Here is a 15,364-nt window from a genome sequence, read left to right as displayed (position 1 = left end):
TCCATGGTGTGACATAAACGTGAAGCTAACGTCGGTTTATAACTAATACGAAGTTCGCAAACACCATTCAGTCTTTAGAAGTCACTTAGTTTATTACTGAGACCACAGTCACTTCTGCTGTTACATTTTTTATTTCCAACCGTTTTGCGATAGCATTTTCTAAAATGAAGCGTTTCCTGTAAATGCTGGAAAGCGAAATAATGAAATAACGAAACGATAAATATTCACCTAAAGTACAGTGTGTTGACCTTTATAATAATATACTTCATAATGCAAAACACTAGTCACGGTGAGATATTTAAATATACGACTCCTAATCGAAAAATATGACCACAGTCCAGAATTTCAGACGGATATTAAGCAATGTAAGAGCATATCAGAAGCATTTACTCTAAAATATAAAAAAGAACTGCAGTCAAAAGTCAAGAATGCCAGCAAATAAAGAACTCGGTTCCACAATCCTTTGTGCGCGTTATTACGGACACGCGCAAAAAACTGTACCACGCTTGTCAAATCTGGGTCAAATATACAGTACGCTACTATCTTGCCACAGATTGTTTAGTAGTGGAGTGTTCGGTGACCATTGAATTAGCCCGTGATTCATATTTTATGTGTATTAATTTATTCATCAATTTTCGTGACTGACAGTACTGCCCACATTTTAGTCAAAAAAACGCAACTGGTGAAACAGAAGAGCATCGCCAGGCGATGGACGGGGGGGGGGGGGGGGGGGGGGCTCTTTGGCAACGACCGCATAGACATTGACGCTGCAGTTCGGCGTCTTCCACACCGATCTGACGCATATCGCGCTAGGTGTGCCGGGAGTTTGTTCGAAATTTCGAACGTTTCGAAGTCAATTGTCGATTGCCACGTATTTTACGGATATATTAAATCGTTTCAGAGACCTGTTTACTAAATAATGATAAATGAAACTTAGAAAGCTTGTAAGAACAAACTGGGCCCAAATCGCACAAATTGCAATAAGTTTACGCTGGTTCGGATGGAGTTCTATGCGTGATTTTATTGCGCTCAATGACGTTCTATTTTCGAACTAGTTGAAACCGGAAATAACGCAACTACTTTCGAACTTCAAACACAAATTTGATTATCGTTATTATGTGTTAGTTTCTGTTGTTTCAAAGATTGAATTATGTATGACAATAATATTTCACTCTATAAACAATATTTCACTAAAATATGTGATTCAAAGGCAACCCAAATTGTAAAAAGCAATATCAAGTTCCGCGTATAAACACTGTTGTAAAGAGGCGGCGGAGCGGAATTTTTGTAAGGCGTCACATGACACAGGTTTGTGCTCGAACTCCGCACAGTTCAATGCGCGTTACTTATCATCACTGCACAAAGAAGCTTTGCATAGAACTCATTTGCATATTCGAATATGTTCGAATTACAAGACCCTGTCGGTTAACAAAGTTATGCGTACATACGCACTTGGTTACTTTAAACACTTTAATAAGACGTTTCACGCCCGACTCCGAATAAAATGTTCTGTTAATTAGAATACAATCAATACTTGCGCTAGAAAAGTGCAATCCTTTCCTACATGCCAAAGCATTAGTTTCTATAATAAATGTCTAACTTTATAAACTTACTAGAACCTTTGTGTTCTATTGCTGTTAGACGCGCAAAATCGAACCCGTTCAGGCCAGAAATAGTATTGAAATATTCACCAGAATACAAGATGAACGGAAATGTTAGGAAACTTTTTTCAGTGAAATTAGTCTTTAATGTTTCTTTTCCAACTATATACGATAACAGAACGTTTTTTCTTCCAAGTTTTAGTGTATCACGTGCGCCATTTCACTACAGTAACATTACCTTGCAAAACATAGTCCGCGATAAAATGGTTCGTATTTACGTTTTTACTGAGGTCTGACATTAATAAATAGTTCGGATATCACATACGTTTTTTTCCCACTTTTTGTAGTTCGTTTTCAGATGTAACAGGTACAAGAAAATGGCCGTGCGTAAGTGATCACCTGATTGACCACAAAATTGAAAGCTGCCTGTGGCAGAGGCACTATTGTGTAAAGCGCAAAGGCCTATGGGAAGGAGTAGTTTATAAATAAATAAACGCTGCTCGGACTGATAAGTATGATATATTGAAGATAATATTTGATAATCGTAGTCCTAAATAACTATTAAAAATAGTTCCTATGGGAAGGAGATTGGTTTGTGCTGGGACAGCGCTTCCGGTGACGACACAACGCCGCATAGAGGTCAAAATACGCGTTCTATTTTTACACGTTAAATTTGGCTCTTCCGTTTCGCCCCCTCCGGAATGTTCTACTTTCACAGCCTAATCGCACGTTTTTTGAAAAACGACGAAAAAACACAAGAATTAGTAGAAATGTGCCTGTTTTGGGCGGATTATTGATAGAGAATAATGTCTTTATTACAAAAATGCTGAAAAACCGTGAGTTGTTGCCTTAGTTATTTTTTTATTGGCGAAAAACTGTGAACTCGGCAAATTTGGTTGCACAACTTCCCTTTATCATATACACCCAGCGACACCGATGCCAGCTGACTGTGTACAAAACTGCTAGGAGGTAATACATTTGGGGCGAAAGTATTGAAAAATCAGTTTTTGGATGTTGCAATGGCAGTGGTGGGCCAGGATTTTTTTCCAATTAGTGACGGCACGACCTACCTGTGAAGTATGAACAAAACCAGCCGAGCCGTTGCTGGTGAAAAGTTACCCCAACTTTGGGGTCAAATTTCTCGGTAATGAAAACAGATATCAAAAATTCAAATGGTAACTTTGTGCCCACACTCAAGCTGAGTAGAATGAGCTATGTCTGAAGTGTTTTATCCCAAATTTGTAGGAGGAGATACATTTGGCGTGAAGCTATCCAAAAATCATTTTTTTTGCTGTTGCTATGGCAACGGTGGGCCAAAAAAAATTTCCAGATTTTTCCTTATAACTAGGGTTAAGGTGTGACCTACCTGCCAAGTTTGAACGAAATCGGCCAAGCCAAAAAAATCACAGAAGAAATAATAGTGAACACTGGAAATGTACACACACAGACACACACACACACACAAAACGACAAAAGTGATTATAAGGGCAATCCTAGCGGAGCGGATCGCCAACAAAACGACAAAAGTGATTATAAGGGCAATCCTAGCGGAGCGGATCGCCAACAAAACGACAAAAGTGATTATAAGGGCAATCCTAGCGGAGCGGATCGCCAACATATGGATGAAAACACTCTGATCTCTGAGACCTACAAACTTGGCACCAATTTGGACAAAGAAAACATCAGTAATTGAACCACAGGCATACAAAAATTACTGAACCTTTTAGAAATTAGTGATGTTTGCGAAAAAAATCAGTATTATCCCATTAGCTACAAAAAAACTAAAAAATATGTTTGAATAACACTGCACAGAAACAATGCATAATGACAATAAAGGCACTAATCACAAAAATAAACTTTGTACCTACAGACAGCTGAAAACTGATTTTGCACTTGAAAAATACCTTGAAATTATTAAAAACCCCATCCACAGATCATCTATGACTAAACTGTGGATAAGTGCCCACATACTTCAGATTGAAGTTGGGCGATATCACAACATAAATAGCTTAAATAGAACATGCTCTGTCTGTGACTCCAATGAAATTGAAGACGAAGAACACTTCCTCTTCAATTGTAACCTGTACAAATCTGAAAGAGATGCTTTGTTTGAAAACTTAACCTTATCCGGTAATCTGAAAGCACTTCTCAATAACAAAAATTCTGAAACTGTCCAAGCAATTGCCAAGTTTATCAGCGACTGTTTCACTAAAAGAGAGAACTTCATGAAAAGCAATTTACCAGCTGTCTCAAAATAATACAAAACAATATTTATATAATAATATTTTCACAGTATCACTATTTATTATTATTATTATTATTATTTAAAAAAATATTATTATTATTCCTCATGTATTTTATTGTTCCTTATATCCTTATTGTATTCTAATCTAGATCCCAGATGGGATACGATAACAATAAAGGTTGTTATTATTACATTTTGTAGTTTCGAGCAGTGTTCAAGATGGCTACCCCCATATAATATCGGTGAAATAATCGCATTTATCATATCATCACTTGTACGCCAGCTGACTGTGGTTATTTCCAGGCTCAAACCGGGGGCTCATATTACTCATAGGGGAATCCAGACATGTACCAGGCTGCGTAAAAGACATTCTATGTCCCCTACTGCAATATAGACTCGCCCAGAGTAGACGAGATCACAAGGCGGCGCCAGCTAGATCCGAAGCCCAACTGTTTAGTCAAAACCCAAGCAGTTAGCCAATTCGCTAGCAAGTTTGCAAATTGGCTGCCCCAATACTTCTGAGACTTGCTGTAAAAGTCCATCTTATCAGTCTCCGTTATATTGTCAGTGTCAACAGTTTCCGTATACACACATTCATTATTGGAAGAGCGAACGCACAACCAACACCTTTTTTTCGGCAAGGCAAAGTAACACCATTTTAACACCGGAAAAAAGAGAGGTTGGGTTTGAACTCAGACTAGTCTGAGGTTTGAACTTGTGACGTCGACCTTTAGCCGCACCACACCGGCAAACTCTTCCACCCCTTCGAAACAAATGGTCGCTTCCGCTGCATTTAAAGCGCATGCGCGAACGCCATATTGATAATATTTTGTTTGACCTGTTTGAGTTTCCTATTTGTGATCTAACTGTATTCGACAACGTGTTGGATTCGTTCCATCCATTTTGGCATTTTTATCTCTGACATACTTCTAATTGCGTAATTTATAAGTTTCTTATCAGTTTCAATGTGTCACTCACCACTGGAGTAAGTATCACTCAATTATGATGAGACTCTTTCCGACCGTGTTTCACAATGAAAACTTCACCGGGGGATACGTCGTCTGATGCGGATAGCATTGCATCGAATGAGCATCAGCAACTTGACGAGGACAATACGGTGAGTGGAGAAAGTTTTTACACGTACTTGTTGTGATTCTGATAGGTTGTCATGGTTTCTTGTCGACGTTTAATCATACTGCGTGACTGTCTGCTCTACTCAGGGAGCTGTAATGAGCCCTGCTCTACTCCAGTAATGTGACGCCGTATCTTTATGTATTATCCAACGTATTCTAAGTGACTGACTGTGGTTTGATAAATGTCGGCAGTGCTTATTGGGTAACAGGAATTCACATACTATTCACATACTATTCACATTTATACATACTAGTAATACGTATTATTACTGCTGGTTACGCCCTCGTTTTTAAACTGCTTGGGGGTTACCATGAAAAATAGTACTAATCATGCTTGTAGTACGACCACATGTATTAACATACTCCAGTACATTTTGTATGAACAGTGATGTTTAAGATTACTATTTCGATGTGCCATACTCTTATGACCCAAATAAACATATCCCCAGGACAAATCTTCAAAATCTAATAAACATACCCCCCGGAATAAACATACCCCTCGGAAAAATTTCCAAAATGACCGGTAAATTGTTTCCTTGCTTCTAAAATGTGCTCTCACTGGTGTATATGCAAACTTTTCACCATTCCTTGTAATTAGGAATATAAATGGAAAACAAATGATGCATTTCTAGCAATATACTTCAAATCTCTGTTTGAAAGGCCGCAAGATGTAATGAAATGGCAAACCAATCACTACCTGAGTCGGCCTGGTTGTGAAACTGCGCAATACATACAAAAATGTATGTGAATGAGATATGAGCAGCTCCACCAAATTCAAAAATATTCTTTTCACCATAATTATGACTCTAATGTGATTTTCCACTCTTGTATTGTACTATACCATATCGTACAAGTTTATTGTGATTCTTTATGTGTTTGTAATATTATTTAGCTTCATTTAGCATTCTGTTTAGTTGGTTAACTTTACTGTATTTTAGTGTAGTTTATTTTATTTTATTTTAATTTATTTTTATATACGACCAAAGAACAACTCACTGTAGTTTGTTTTAGTGTTGAATAAATATTATAATTAATCAGTCACAGTACAATGGTGACTTATTGTGCGAAATTGTTACATTTCTCGATTTGCTTGCCGCTGTGTGTCGATAAGAATGCATGGAATGGTCGGCAGTATCTATCAAGTTCGTCTAGGGTGACCTTTGTGGCTGGCGAAAAGCAAGATAGTACCGGTATACATGTAGCAGGGCATCAAGGCAGTCGGGTAGGGCATCAAGGCAGTCTGGCAGGGCATCAAGGCAGTCTGGCAGGGCATCAAGGCAGTCAGGTAGGGCATCAAGGCAGTCTGGCAGGGCATCAAGGCAGTCGGGTAGGGCATCAAGGCAGTCTGGCAGGGCATCAAGGCAGTCTGGCAGGGCATCAAGGCAGTCAGGTAGGGCATCAAGGCAGTCGGGTAGGGCATCAAGGCAGTCTGGCAGGGCATCAAGGCAGTCTGGCAGGGCATCAAGGCAGTCAGGTAGGGCATCAAGGCAGTCGGGTAGGGCATCAAGGCAGTCTAGCAGGGCATCAAGGCAGTCTGGCAGGGCATCAAGGCAGTCAGGTAGGGCATCAAGGCAGTCGGGTAGGGCATCAAGGCAGTCTGGCAGGGCATCAAGGCAGTCTGGCAGGGCATCAAGGCAGTCAGGTAGGGCATCAAGGCAGTCGGGTAGGGCATCAAGGCAGTCTGGCAGGGCATCAAGGCAGTCTGGCAGGGCATCAAGGCAGTCGGGTAGGGCATCAAGGCAGTCGGGTAGGGCATCAAGGCAGTCTAGCAGGGCATCAAGGCAGTCTGGCAGGGCATCAAGGCAGTCAGGTAGGGCATCAAGGCAGTCGGGTAGGGCATCAAGGCAGTCTAGCAGGGCATCAAGGCAGTCTGGCAGGGCATCAAGGCAGTCTGGCAGGGCATCAAGGCAGTCAGGTAGGGCATCAAGGCAGTCTAGCAGGGCATCAAGGCAGTCTAGCAGGGCATCAAGGCAGTCTGGCAGGGCATCAAGGCAGTCTAGCAGGGCATCTAGGCAGTCTGGCAGGGCATCAAGGCAGTCTGGCAGGGCATCAAGGCAGTCGGGTAGGGCATCAGACTGCCTTGATGTACCTACCTGACTGCCTTGATGTCCCTACCTGACTGCCTTGATGTCCCTACCTGACTGCCTTGATACCCTACTTGACTGCCTTGCTGCCAAACCCGACTGCCTTGATGCCCCACCTGGCTGCCTTGATGCTCTGCTATACTGCCTTGATGCCCCACCTGACTGCCTTGATGCCCTACCTGACTCCCTTGATGCCCTACCTGACTGCCCTGATGCCCTGCTAAACTGCCTTGATGCCCTGCCTGACAGCCTTGATGCCCTACCTGACAGCCTTGATGCCCTACCTGACAGCCTTGATGCCCCACCTGGCTGCATTGATGCTCTGCTATACTGCCTTGATGCCCCAACTGACTGCCTTGATGCTCTGCTATACTGCCTTGATGCCCCAACTGACTGCCTTGATGCTCTGCTATACTGCCTTGATGCCCTACCTGACTGCCTTGATGCCCTACCTGACTGCCTTGATGCTCTGCTAGACTGCCTTGATGCCCTACCTGACTGCCTTGATGCCCCTACCTGACTGCCTTGATGCCCTGCTAGACTGCCCTGATGCCCTACCTGACTGCCTTGATGCCCTGCTAGACTGCCTTGATGCCCTACCTGACTTCCTTGATGCCCTGGGACCTGACTTCCTTGATGCCCTGCCAGACTGCCTTGATTGATGCCTTGCCAGACTGCCTTGATGCTCTGCTATACTGCCTTGATGCCCTACCTGACTGCCTTGATGTCCCTACCTGACTGCCTTGATACCCTACCTGACTGCTTTGATGCCCTACCCGACTGCCTTGATGCCCTACCCGACTGCCTTGATGCCCCACCTGGCTGCCTTGATGCCCCACCTGGCTGCCTTGATGCTCTGCTATACTGCCTTGATGCCCCACCTGACTGCCTTGATGCCCTACCTGACTGCCTTGATGCCCTACCTGACTGCCCTGATGCCCTGCTAAACTGCCTTGATGCCCTGCCAGACTGCCTTGATGCCCTGCCTGACAGCCTTGATGCCCTACCTGACAGCCTTGATGCCCTACCTGACAGCCTTGATGCCCCTACCTGACAGCCTTGACACCATACCGGACTGCCTTGATGCCCCACCTGGCTGCATTGATGCTCTGCTATACTGCCTTGATGCCCCAACTGACTGCCTTGATGCTCTGCTATACTGCCTTGATGCCCTACCTGACTGCCTTGATGCCCTACCTGACTGCCTTGATGCTCTGCTAGACTGCCTTGATGCCCTACCTGACTGCCTCGATGCCCCTACCTGACTGCCTTGATGCCCTGCTAGACTGCCCTGATGCCCTACCTGACTGCCTTGATGCCCTGCTAGACTGCCTTGATGCCCTACCTGACTTCCTTGATGCCCTGGGACCTGACTTCCTTGATGCCCTGCCAGACTGCCTTGATGCCTTGCCAGACTGCCTTGATGCTCTGCTATACTGCCTTGATGCCCTACCTGACTGCCTTGATGTCCCTACCTGACTGCCTTGATACCCTACTTGACTGCCTTGCTGCCCAACCTGACTGCCTTGATGCCCTACCTGACTGCTTTGATGCCCTACCCGACTGCCTTGATGCCCTACCCGACTGCCTTGATGCCCCACCTGGCTGCCTTGATGCCCCACCTGGCTGCCTTGATGCCCCACCTGACTGCCTTGATGCCCTACCTGACTGCCTTGATGCCCTACCTGACTGCCCTGATGCCCTGCTAAACTGCCTTGATGCTCTGCTATACTGCCTTGATGCCCTACCTGACTGCCTTGATGTCCCTACCTGACTGCCTTGATACCCTACTTGACTGCCTTGCTGCCCAACCTGACTGCCTTGCTGCCCAACCTGACTGCTTTGATGCCCTACCAGACTGCCTTGATGCCCTACCAGACTGCCTTGATGCCCTACCTGACAGCCTTGATGCCCCTACCTGACAGCCTTGACACCATACCGGACTGCCTTGATGCCCCACCTGGCTGCATTGATGCTCTGCTATACTGCCTTGATGCCCCAACTGACTGCCTTGATGCTCTGCTATACTGCCTTGATGCCCTACCTGACTGCCTTGATGCCCTGCTAGACTGCCTTGATACCCTACTAGACTGCCTTGACGCCCTCCTAGACTGCCTTGATGCCCTAGTAGACTGCCTTGATGCCCTACCTGACTGCCTTGATGCCCTGCTAGACTGCCTTGATGCCCTACCTGACTGCCTTGATGCCCTACCTGACTGCCTTGATACCCTACCTGACTGCCTTGATGTCCCTACCTGACTGCCTTGATACCCCACTTGACTGCCTTGCTGCCCAACCTGACTGCCTTGATGCCCTGCTAGACTGCCTTGATGCCCTACCTGACTGCCTTGATGCCCTGCTAGACTGCCTTGATGCCCTGCTAGACTGCCTTGATGCCCTACCTGACTGCCTTGATGCCCCGCCAGACTGCCTTGATGCCCTACCTGACTGCCTTGATGTCCCTACCTGACTGCCTTGATACCCTACCTGACTGCCTTGATGTCCCTACCTGACTGCCTTGATACCCCACCTGACTGCCTTGATACCCCACTTGACTGCCTTGCTGCCCAACCTGACTGCCTTGATGCCCTACCCGACTGCTTTGATGCCCTACCCGACTGCCTTGATGCCCTACCCGACTGCCTTGATGCCCCACCCGACTGCCTTGATGCCCCACCTGGCTGCCTTGATGCTCTGCTATACTGCCTTGATGCCCCACTTGACTGCCTTGATGCCCTACCTGACTGCCTTGATGCCCTACCTGACTGCCCTGATGCCCTGCTAAACTGCCTTGATGCCCTGCCTGACAGCCTTGATGCCCTACCTGACAGCCTTGATGCCCTACCTGACAGCCTTGATGCCCCTACCTGACAGCCTTGACACCATACCGGACTGCCTTGATGCCCCACCTGGCTGCATTGATGCTCTGCTATTCTGCCTTGATGCCCCAACTGACTGCCTTGATGCTCTGCTATACTGCCTTGATGCCCTACCTGACTGCCTTGATGCCCTGCTAGACTGCATTGATGCCCTACTAGACTGCCTTGATGTCCCGCTAGACTGCCTTGATGCCCTACTAGACTGCCTTGATGCCCTACTAGACTGCCTTGATGCCCTACCTGACAGCCTTGATGCCCTACCTGACTGCCTTGATGCCCTGCTAGACTGCCTTGATACCCTACCTGACTGCCTTGATACCCTACCTGACTGCCTTGATGCCCCTACCTGACTGCCTTGATGCCCTTTTAGACTGCCTTGATGCCCTACCTGACTTCCTTGATGCCCTGCCAGACTGCCTTGATGCCCTGCCAGACTGCCTTGATGCCCTGCTAGACTGCCTTGATGCCCTACTAGACTGCCTTGATGCCCTACCTGACTTCCTTGATGCCCTGCCAGACTGCCTTGATGCTCTGCTATACTGCCTTGAAGCCCTACCTGACTGCCTTGATGCCCTGCTAGACTGCCTTGATGCCCTACTAGATTGCCTTGATGCCCTGCTAGACTGCCTTGATGCCCTACTAGACTGCTGATGCCCTACCTGACAGCCTTGATGCCCTACCTGACTGCCTTGATGCCCTGCTAGACTGCCTTGATGCCCTACCTGACTGCATTGATGCTCTGCTATACTGCCTTGATGCCCCAACTGACTGCCTTGATGCTCTGCTATACTGCCTTGATGCCCTACCTGGCTGCATTGATGCTCTGCTATACTGCCTTGATGCCCCAACTGACTGCCTTGATGCTCTGCTATACTGCCTTGATGCTCTGCTATACTGCCTTGATGCCCTACCTGACTGCCTTGATGCCCTGCTAGACTGCCTTGATGCCCTACTAGACTGCCTTGATGCCCTGCTAGACTGCCTTGATGCCCTGCTAGACTGCCTTGATGCCCTACCTGACAGCCTTGATGCCCTACCTGACTGCCTTGATGCCCTGCTAGACTGCCTTGATGCCCTACCTGACTACCTTGATGCCCCTACCTGACTGCCTTGATGCCCTGCTAAACTGCCTTGATGCCCTGCCCGACAGCCTTGATGCCCTGCTAGACTGCCTTGATGCCCTACCTGACTGCCTTGATGCCCCTACCTGACTGCCTTGATGCCCTGCTAGACTGCCTTGATGCCCTGCTAGACTGCCTTGATGCCCTACCTGACTGCCTTGATGCCCTACCTGACTGCCTTGATGCCCTGCTAGACTGCCTTGATGCCCTGCTAGACTGCCTTGATGCCCTACCTGACTGCCTTGATGCCCCTACCTGACTGCCTTGATGCCCTGCTAGACTGCCCTGCTAGACTGCCTTGATGCCCTGCTAGACTGCCTTGATGCCCTACCTGACTGCCTTGATGCCCCTACCTGACTGCCTTGATGCCCTACCTGACTGCCTTGATGCCCTGCTAGACTGCCTAGATGCCCTGCTATACTGCCTTGATGCCCTACCTGACTTCCTTGATGCCCTACCTGACAGCCTTGATGCCCTACCTGACAGCCTTGATGCCCCTACCTGACAGCCTTGACACCATACCGGACTGCCTTGATGCCCCACCTGGCTGCATTGATGCTCTGCTATACTGCCTTGATGCCCCAACTGACTGCCTTGATGCTCTGCTATACTGCCTTGATGCCCTACCTGACTGCCTTGATGCCCTGCTAGACTGCCTTGATGCCCTACTAGACTGCCTTGATGCCCTACCTGACTGCCTTGATGCTCTACCTGACTGCCTTGATGCCCTACCTGACTGCCTTGATGCTCTACCTGACTGCCTTGATGCTCTACCTGACTGCCTTGATGCTCTACCTGACTGCCTTGATGCTCTACCTGACTGCCTTGATGCTCTACCTGACTGTGTGGTGGTGCCTTCAATGTTCAACCCCTGAATCTTGAAAATCAGTGTTGTACATGTATGTAGCTGTAGGGAACTAAAATCTATTCATAATTCAAACCACCACTTTATATTCTACTCTAAACTCCAATATTATATGCATTAGTAATTGTATTTCACAAAGTTTCCACATGCTGTAATTTTGCAACATCTACATCCTACCTTATTAGGACATAAAAATACAGAGACAATGAACAGATCAACAAGCTTGCATCTAAATAAAGCTTGCATCAATCTAGTTTTTCACCTTTTCCCCCAATTGTCCTGGACTTCATACACTAAACTGTTTGATTGACTTTTATGCATTTATATTGAGTAAGCAATAAACCAATCCCAAATATTGGTATACATTGTACCACAAGATTGTACTGTACAGTATAACAAAATCCAACTACAACAGTTTACACATATTCTTGAAGAATCCAAAGTAAAATATTATGAGACGTAAAACTATTTACCATTCTAATATTCTGTAGTTTGAATTACTTTTCAAATTATTTTTTTTGGAGGCTTTGATAGATTTGATGCCATCATAACAAATCTATATAAATGCATCATTACTTCACACAGGCACAGTAAATAGCTGTGATGCACTTTATTATAATTGTTTGTCTACTTATTTTCATTAAAGAGACTTTCCCCTTTATTTAAAACTGTTAATATATCATAGTGTTTATCATTATGTAGTTTAAATGATGAAAATAAATCAGGGCCATAAATTCAAAAACAATAACAGTGCATTATGTTCTGTTTAACCATGACTTGCGTTAATTTAAACAGGGTAGCGTCCAATCAAAATACTGCATTGATGGCTTTCATACGCTGGTATAATATAATTATAGTACATGTATATCTAGAGGCAGTATACCATACATAATATGTAATAACATTGTTAGTATATTTACAACCATCATATATAGCTTGTACTCAATAAGTAAGCATTGTACTGCATACATGTACTGTGTGATAACCCGTATGGTGGTACGGACAAACGTGCCACTTGGATCGTTTGGTCTCCTTTGTAAATGTGGTTGTTTGCTGTAACCGTCATTCCTAACATCGCTATTACATGATCCCATCCCATGATTTCGTGTCTCATCTACTTGATATGTTAAATACTAAATATTATTAATTACCTAATATACATAATGATTAATCAATTTTCGGCTTTTCCACTGATATTTCAAGTACTAATCATAACATTTCAATAAAACTTGGTACATAGATGTCATATGACATTGCACAGACCTGGTAGTGTTTAGGGTAATATCAGTACATATTAATTACCTAATTTGCATAATTAATTAATTTTCAGCTTTTGATATTTCGAGTAGTAATGATCACATTTCAATGAAACTTGGTACATAGTTACTTGAGGACTGTGCAGAGACCTAATTAGTTTTTGGGTAAATATTTGTGCATATTAATCACCTTATTAGCATAATTAGTTAATTTTTCACCTGATATCTCAAGTACTAATCATCACATTTCAATGAGACTTGCGACATTTTCTAGGACTATGCAGAGACCTGATTAATTTTGGGATAAATAATTGTGCCTATTAATTACCTAATTTGCATAATTAGTTAATTTTTGCTGTTCTATGGCTGTTGCACTGATGTCTACAAACCACTCATTGGATTTCAATGAAACTTTTAAAGAGTACCCATCACATTTCAATGAACCTAGGACTATACACCATATTAGTTTTTGGTAAATATGTATGCTTCTTAATCACTTAATTAACATAATTAATTAATACTGATATCTCAAGTATTGATCATCACATTTGAATAAAGCTTGGTGCATAAATGCTCTAGGACAATAGACAGCCTGATTAATTTTGGGTTAAAATCTGTTCCTGTTCATATTAACTCTCTAATTAACATAATAATTAATATTTTTGGGGTTCTAATCACATTTCAATGAAACTTGGTACATTGTGCAGACCTTATTAGTTTTACACATAAATCTGTTCATATCAGTTACCTGATTTACATAATTAGTTTTCAGCTATTCCATCAATATCTCAAGTACAAGTAATTTTGAATTAATTTTTAATGTGTCTTCAATACTCTCAGCACACGGGAGTTCTTTCTAAGCTTTCTTTGATTTGTTTGGTTGGTTGTTCATTTGTTTGGTTGTTTATTTGGTTGGTTGGTTGGTAGGTTGGTTGGTTGGTTGGTTGTTTATTAGTTTGGTTGGTTGGTTGGTTGATTTTTTATTTGTTTGGTTGGTTGGTTGTTTATTTAGTTGGTTGTTTGGTTAGTTGGTTGGTTCTTCATTTGTTTGGTTGTTTATTTGGTTGGTTGGTTGTTTATTTGTTTGGTTGGTTGTTTATTTGGTTGTTTATTTGGTTGTTTGTTTGGTTGGTTATTTGGTTGGTTGTTTGGTTGGTGGTTTATTTGTTTGTTTGGTTGGTTGGTTGTTTATTTGTTTGGTTGGTTGTTTATTTGTTGGTTGGTTGTTTAATTGGTTGGTTGGGTGTTTGGTTAGTTGGTTGATTGTTTATTTGTTTGGTTGGTTGTTTGGTTGGTTGTTTGGTTGGTTGGTTGTTTATTTGTTTCGTTGGTTGGTTGGTTGTTTGTTTGTTTGGTTGGTTGATTGTATGGTTGGTTGTATGGTTGGTTGTATGGTTGGTTGTTTATTCATTTATTTGCACAATACTGACTTTGGAAAGTACAGCAGTAAGGTCACTAAAACTACAATACAATAAAAAAGTGAGTAAAAGAGCATACAAATTACAAGATTTACCCTTCATTAACATATGAAAATACGTTACATTTTATTTTCTGTGGGTTTTATAAATTTGGCCAATGCCATATTCATTGCAATGTTTTTATTTCCCATTATCATTATAAATTTGTTTTCTTCTGTCAAATTTGTGAAATCATTTATTTGTCACTTATCATAATCAAACAAGTCACACATACATTCATTTCAAATGGGCTTAATCATTTTGTTTAGTTTGGAAGAGAAAGATATATTAAGGGGAAAATGTTTGTTCGGCGTTGTCGTCGTTGTCGGCGGCGGCAGCGTTGTTGTCTGCGTTTATAATTGTTATTGTGTGCACAATAACTTTACTAATTCTATTCCAAACTTGGTCACCTTATTGATCACTATTATTTCCTGAGTATGAACGACAGATGTCCTGTATGAAAATATCATACACAAATTGGGAAAATCTGATAAAATATTTTTACTGTTTCTACTTGACTGATCACTGGTGATACACATTCAAAGGTCACTGATTTCAGTGGAAATATGCATTGTTGTCTATGTTCAATGAAGCAAATCATTTATCTTGTAATAATATCCTTGGTAATGTATCTCCCAAATCCCATGGAAATACTTGACTGGGTTTCAAAACCAACTCATGGAGAGAGTTTTTGCACAGTCTAATACACATTTGCAAATCTAA

At 43.5% G+C, this 15,364-nt stretch overlaps 1 protein-coding gene across 1 annotated transcript in view; it reads left to right on the top strand.

Moving 5' to 3' along the window:
• The first annotated feature begins 4,676 nt into the window (after positions 1-4,676).
• LOC102801296 (calcium-transporting ATPase type 2C member 1-like) overlaps positions 4,677-15,364 on the top strand; it is a 181,750-nt gene continuing 171,062 nt past the window's right edge. The window contains exon 1 of the mRNA XM_085500018.1: positions 4,677-4,963. Coding sequence (XP_085356144.1) covers positions 4,880-4,963 — 84 coding nt within the window. The 5' untranslated portion in view covers positions 4,677-4,879. The remainder of the gene's footprint in view (positions 4,964-15,364) is intronic.

This window comes from Saccoglossus kowalevskii, chromosome 6, assembly GCF_978046115.1.
Source record: "Saccoglossus kowalevskii chromosome 6, keSacKowa6.1, whole genome shotgun sequence".
Lineage (NCBI taxonomy): Eukaryota > Metazoa > Hemichordata > Enteropneusta > Harrimaniidae > Saccoglossus > Saccoglossus kowalevskii.
Note: the sequence above shows the minus strand (reverse complement) of the source record. Positions and strands in the feature narration are given on the sequence as shown.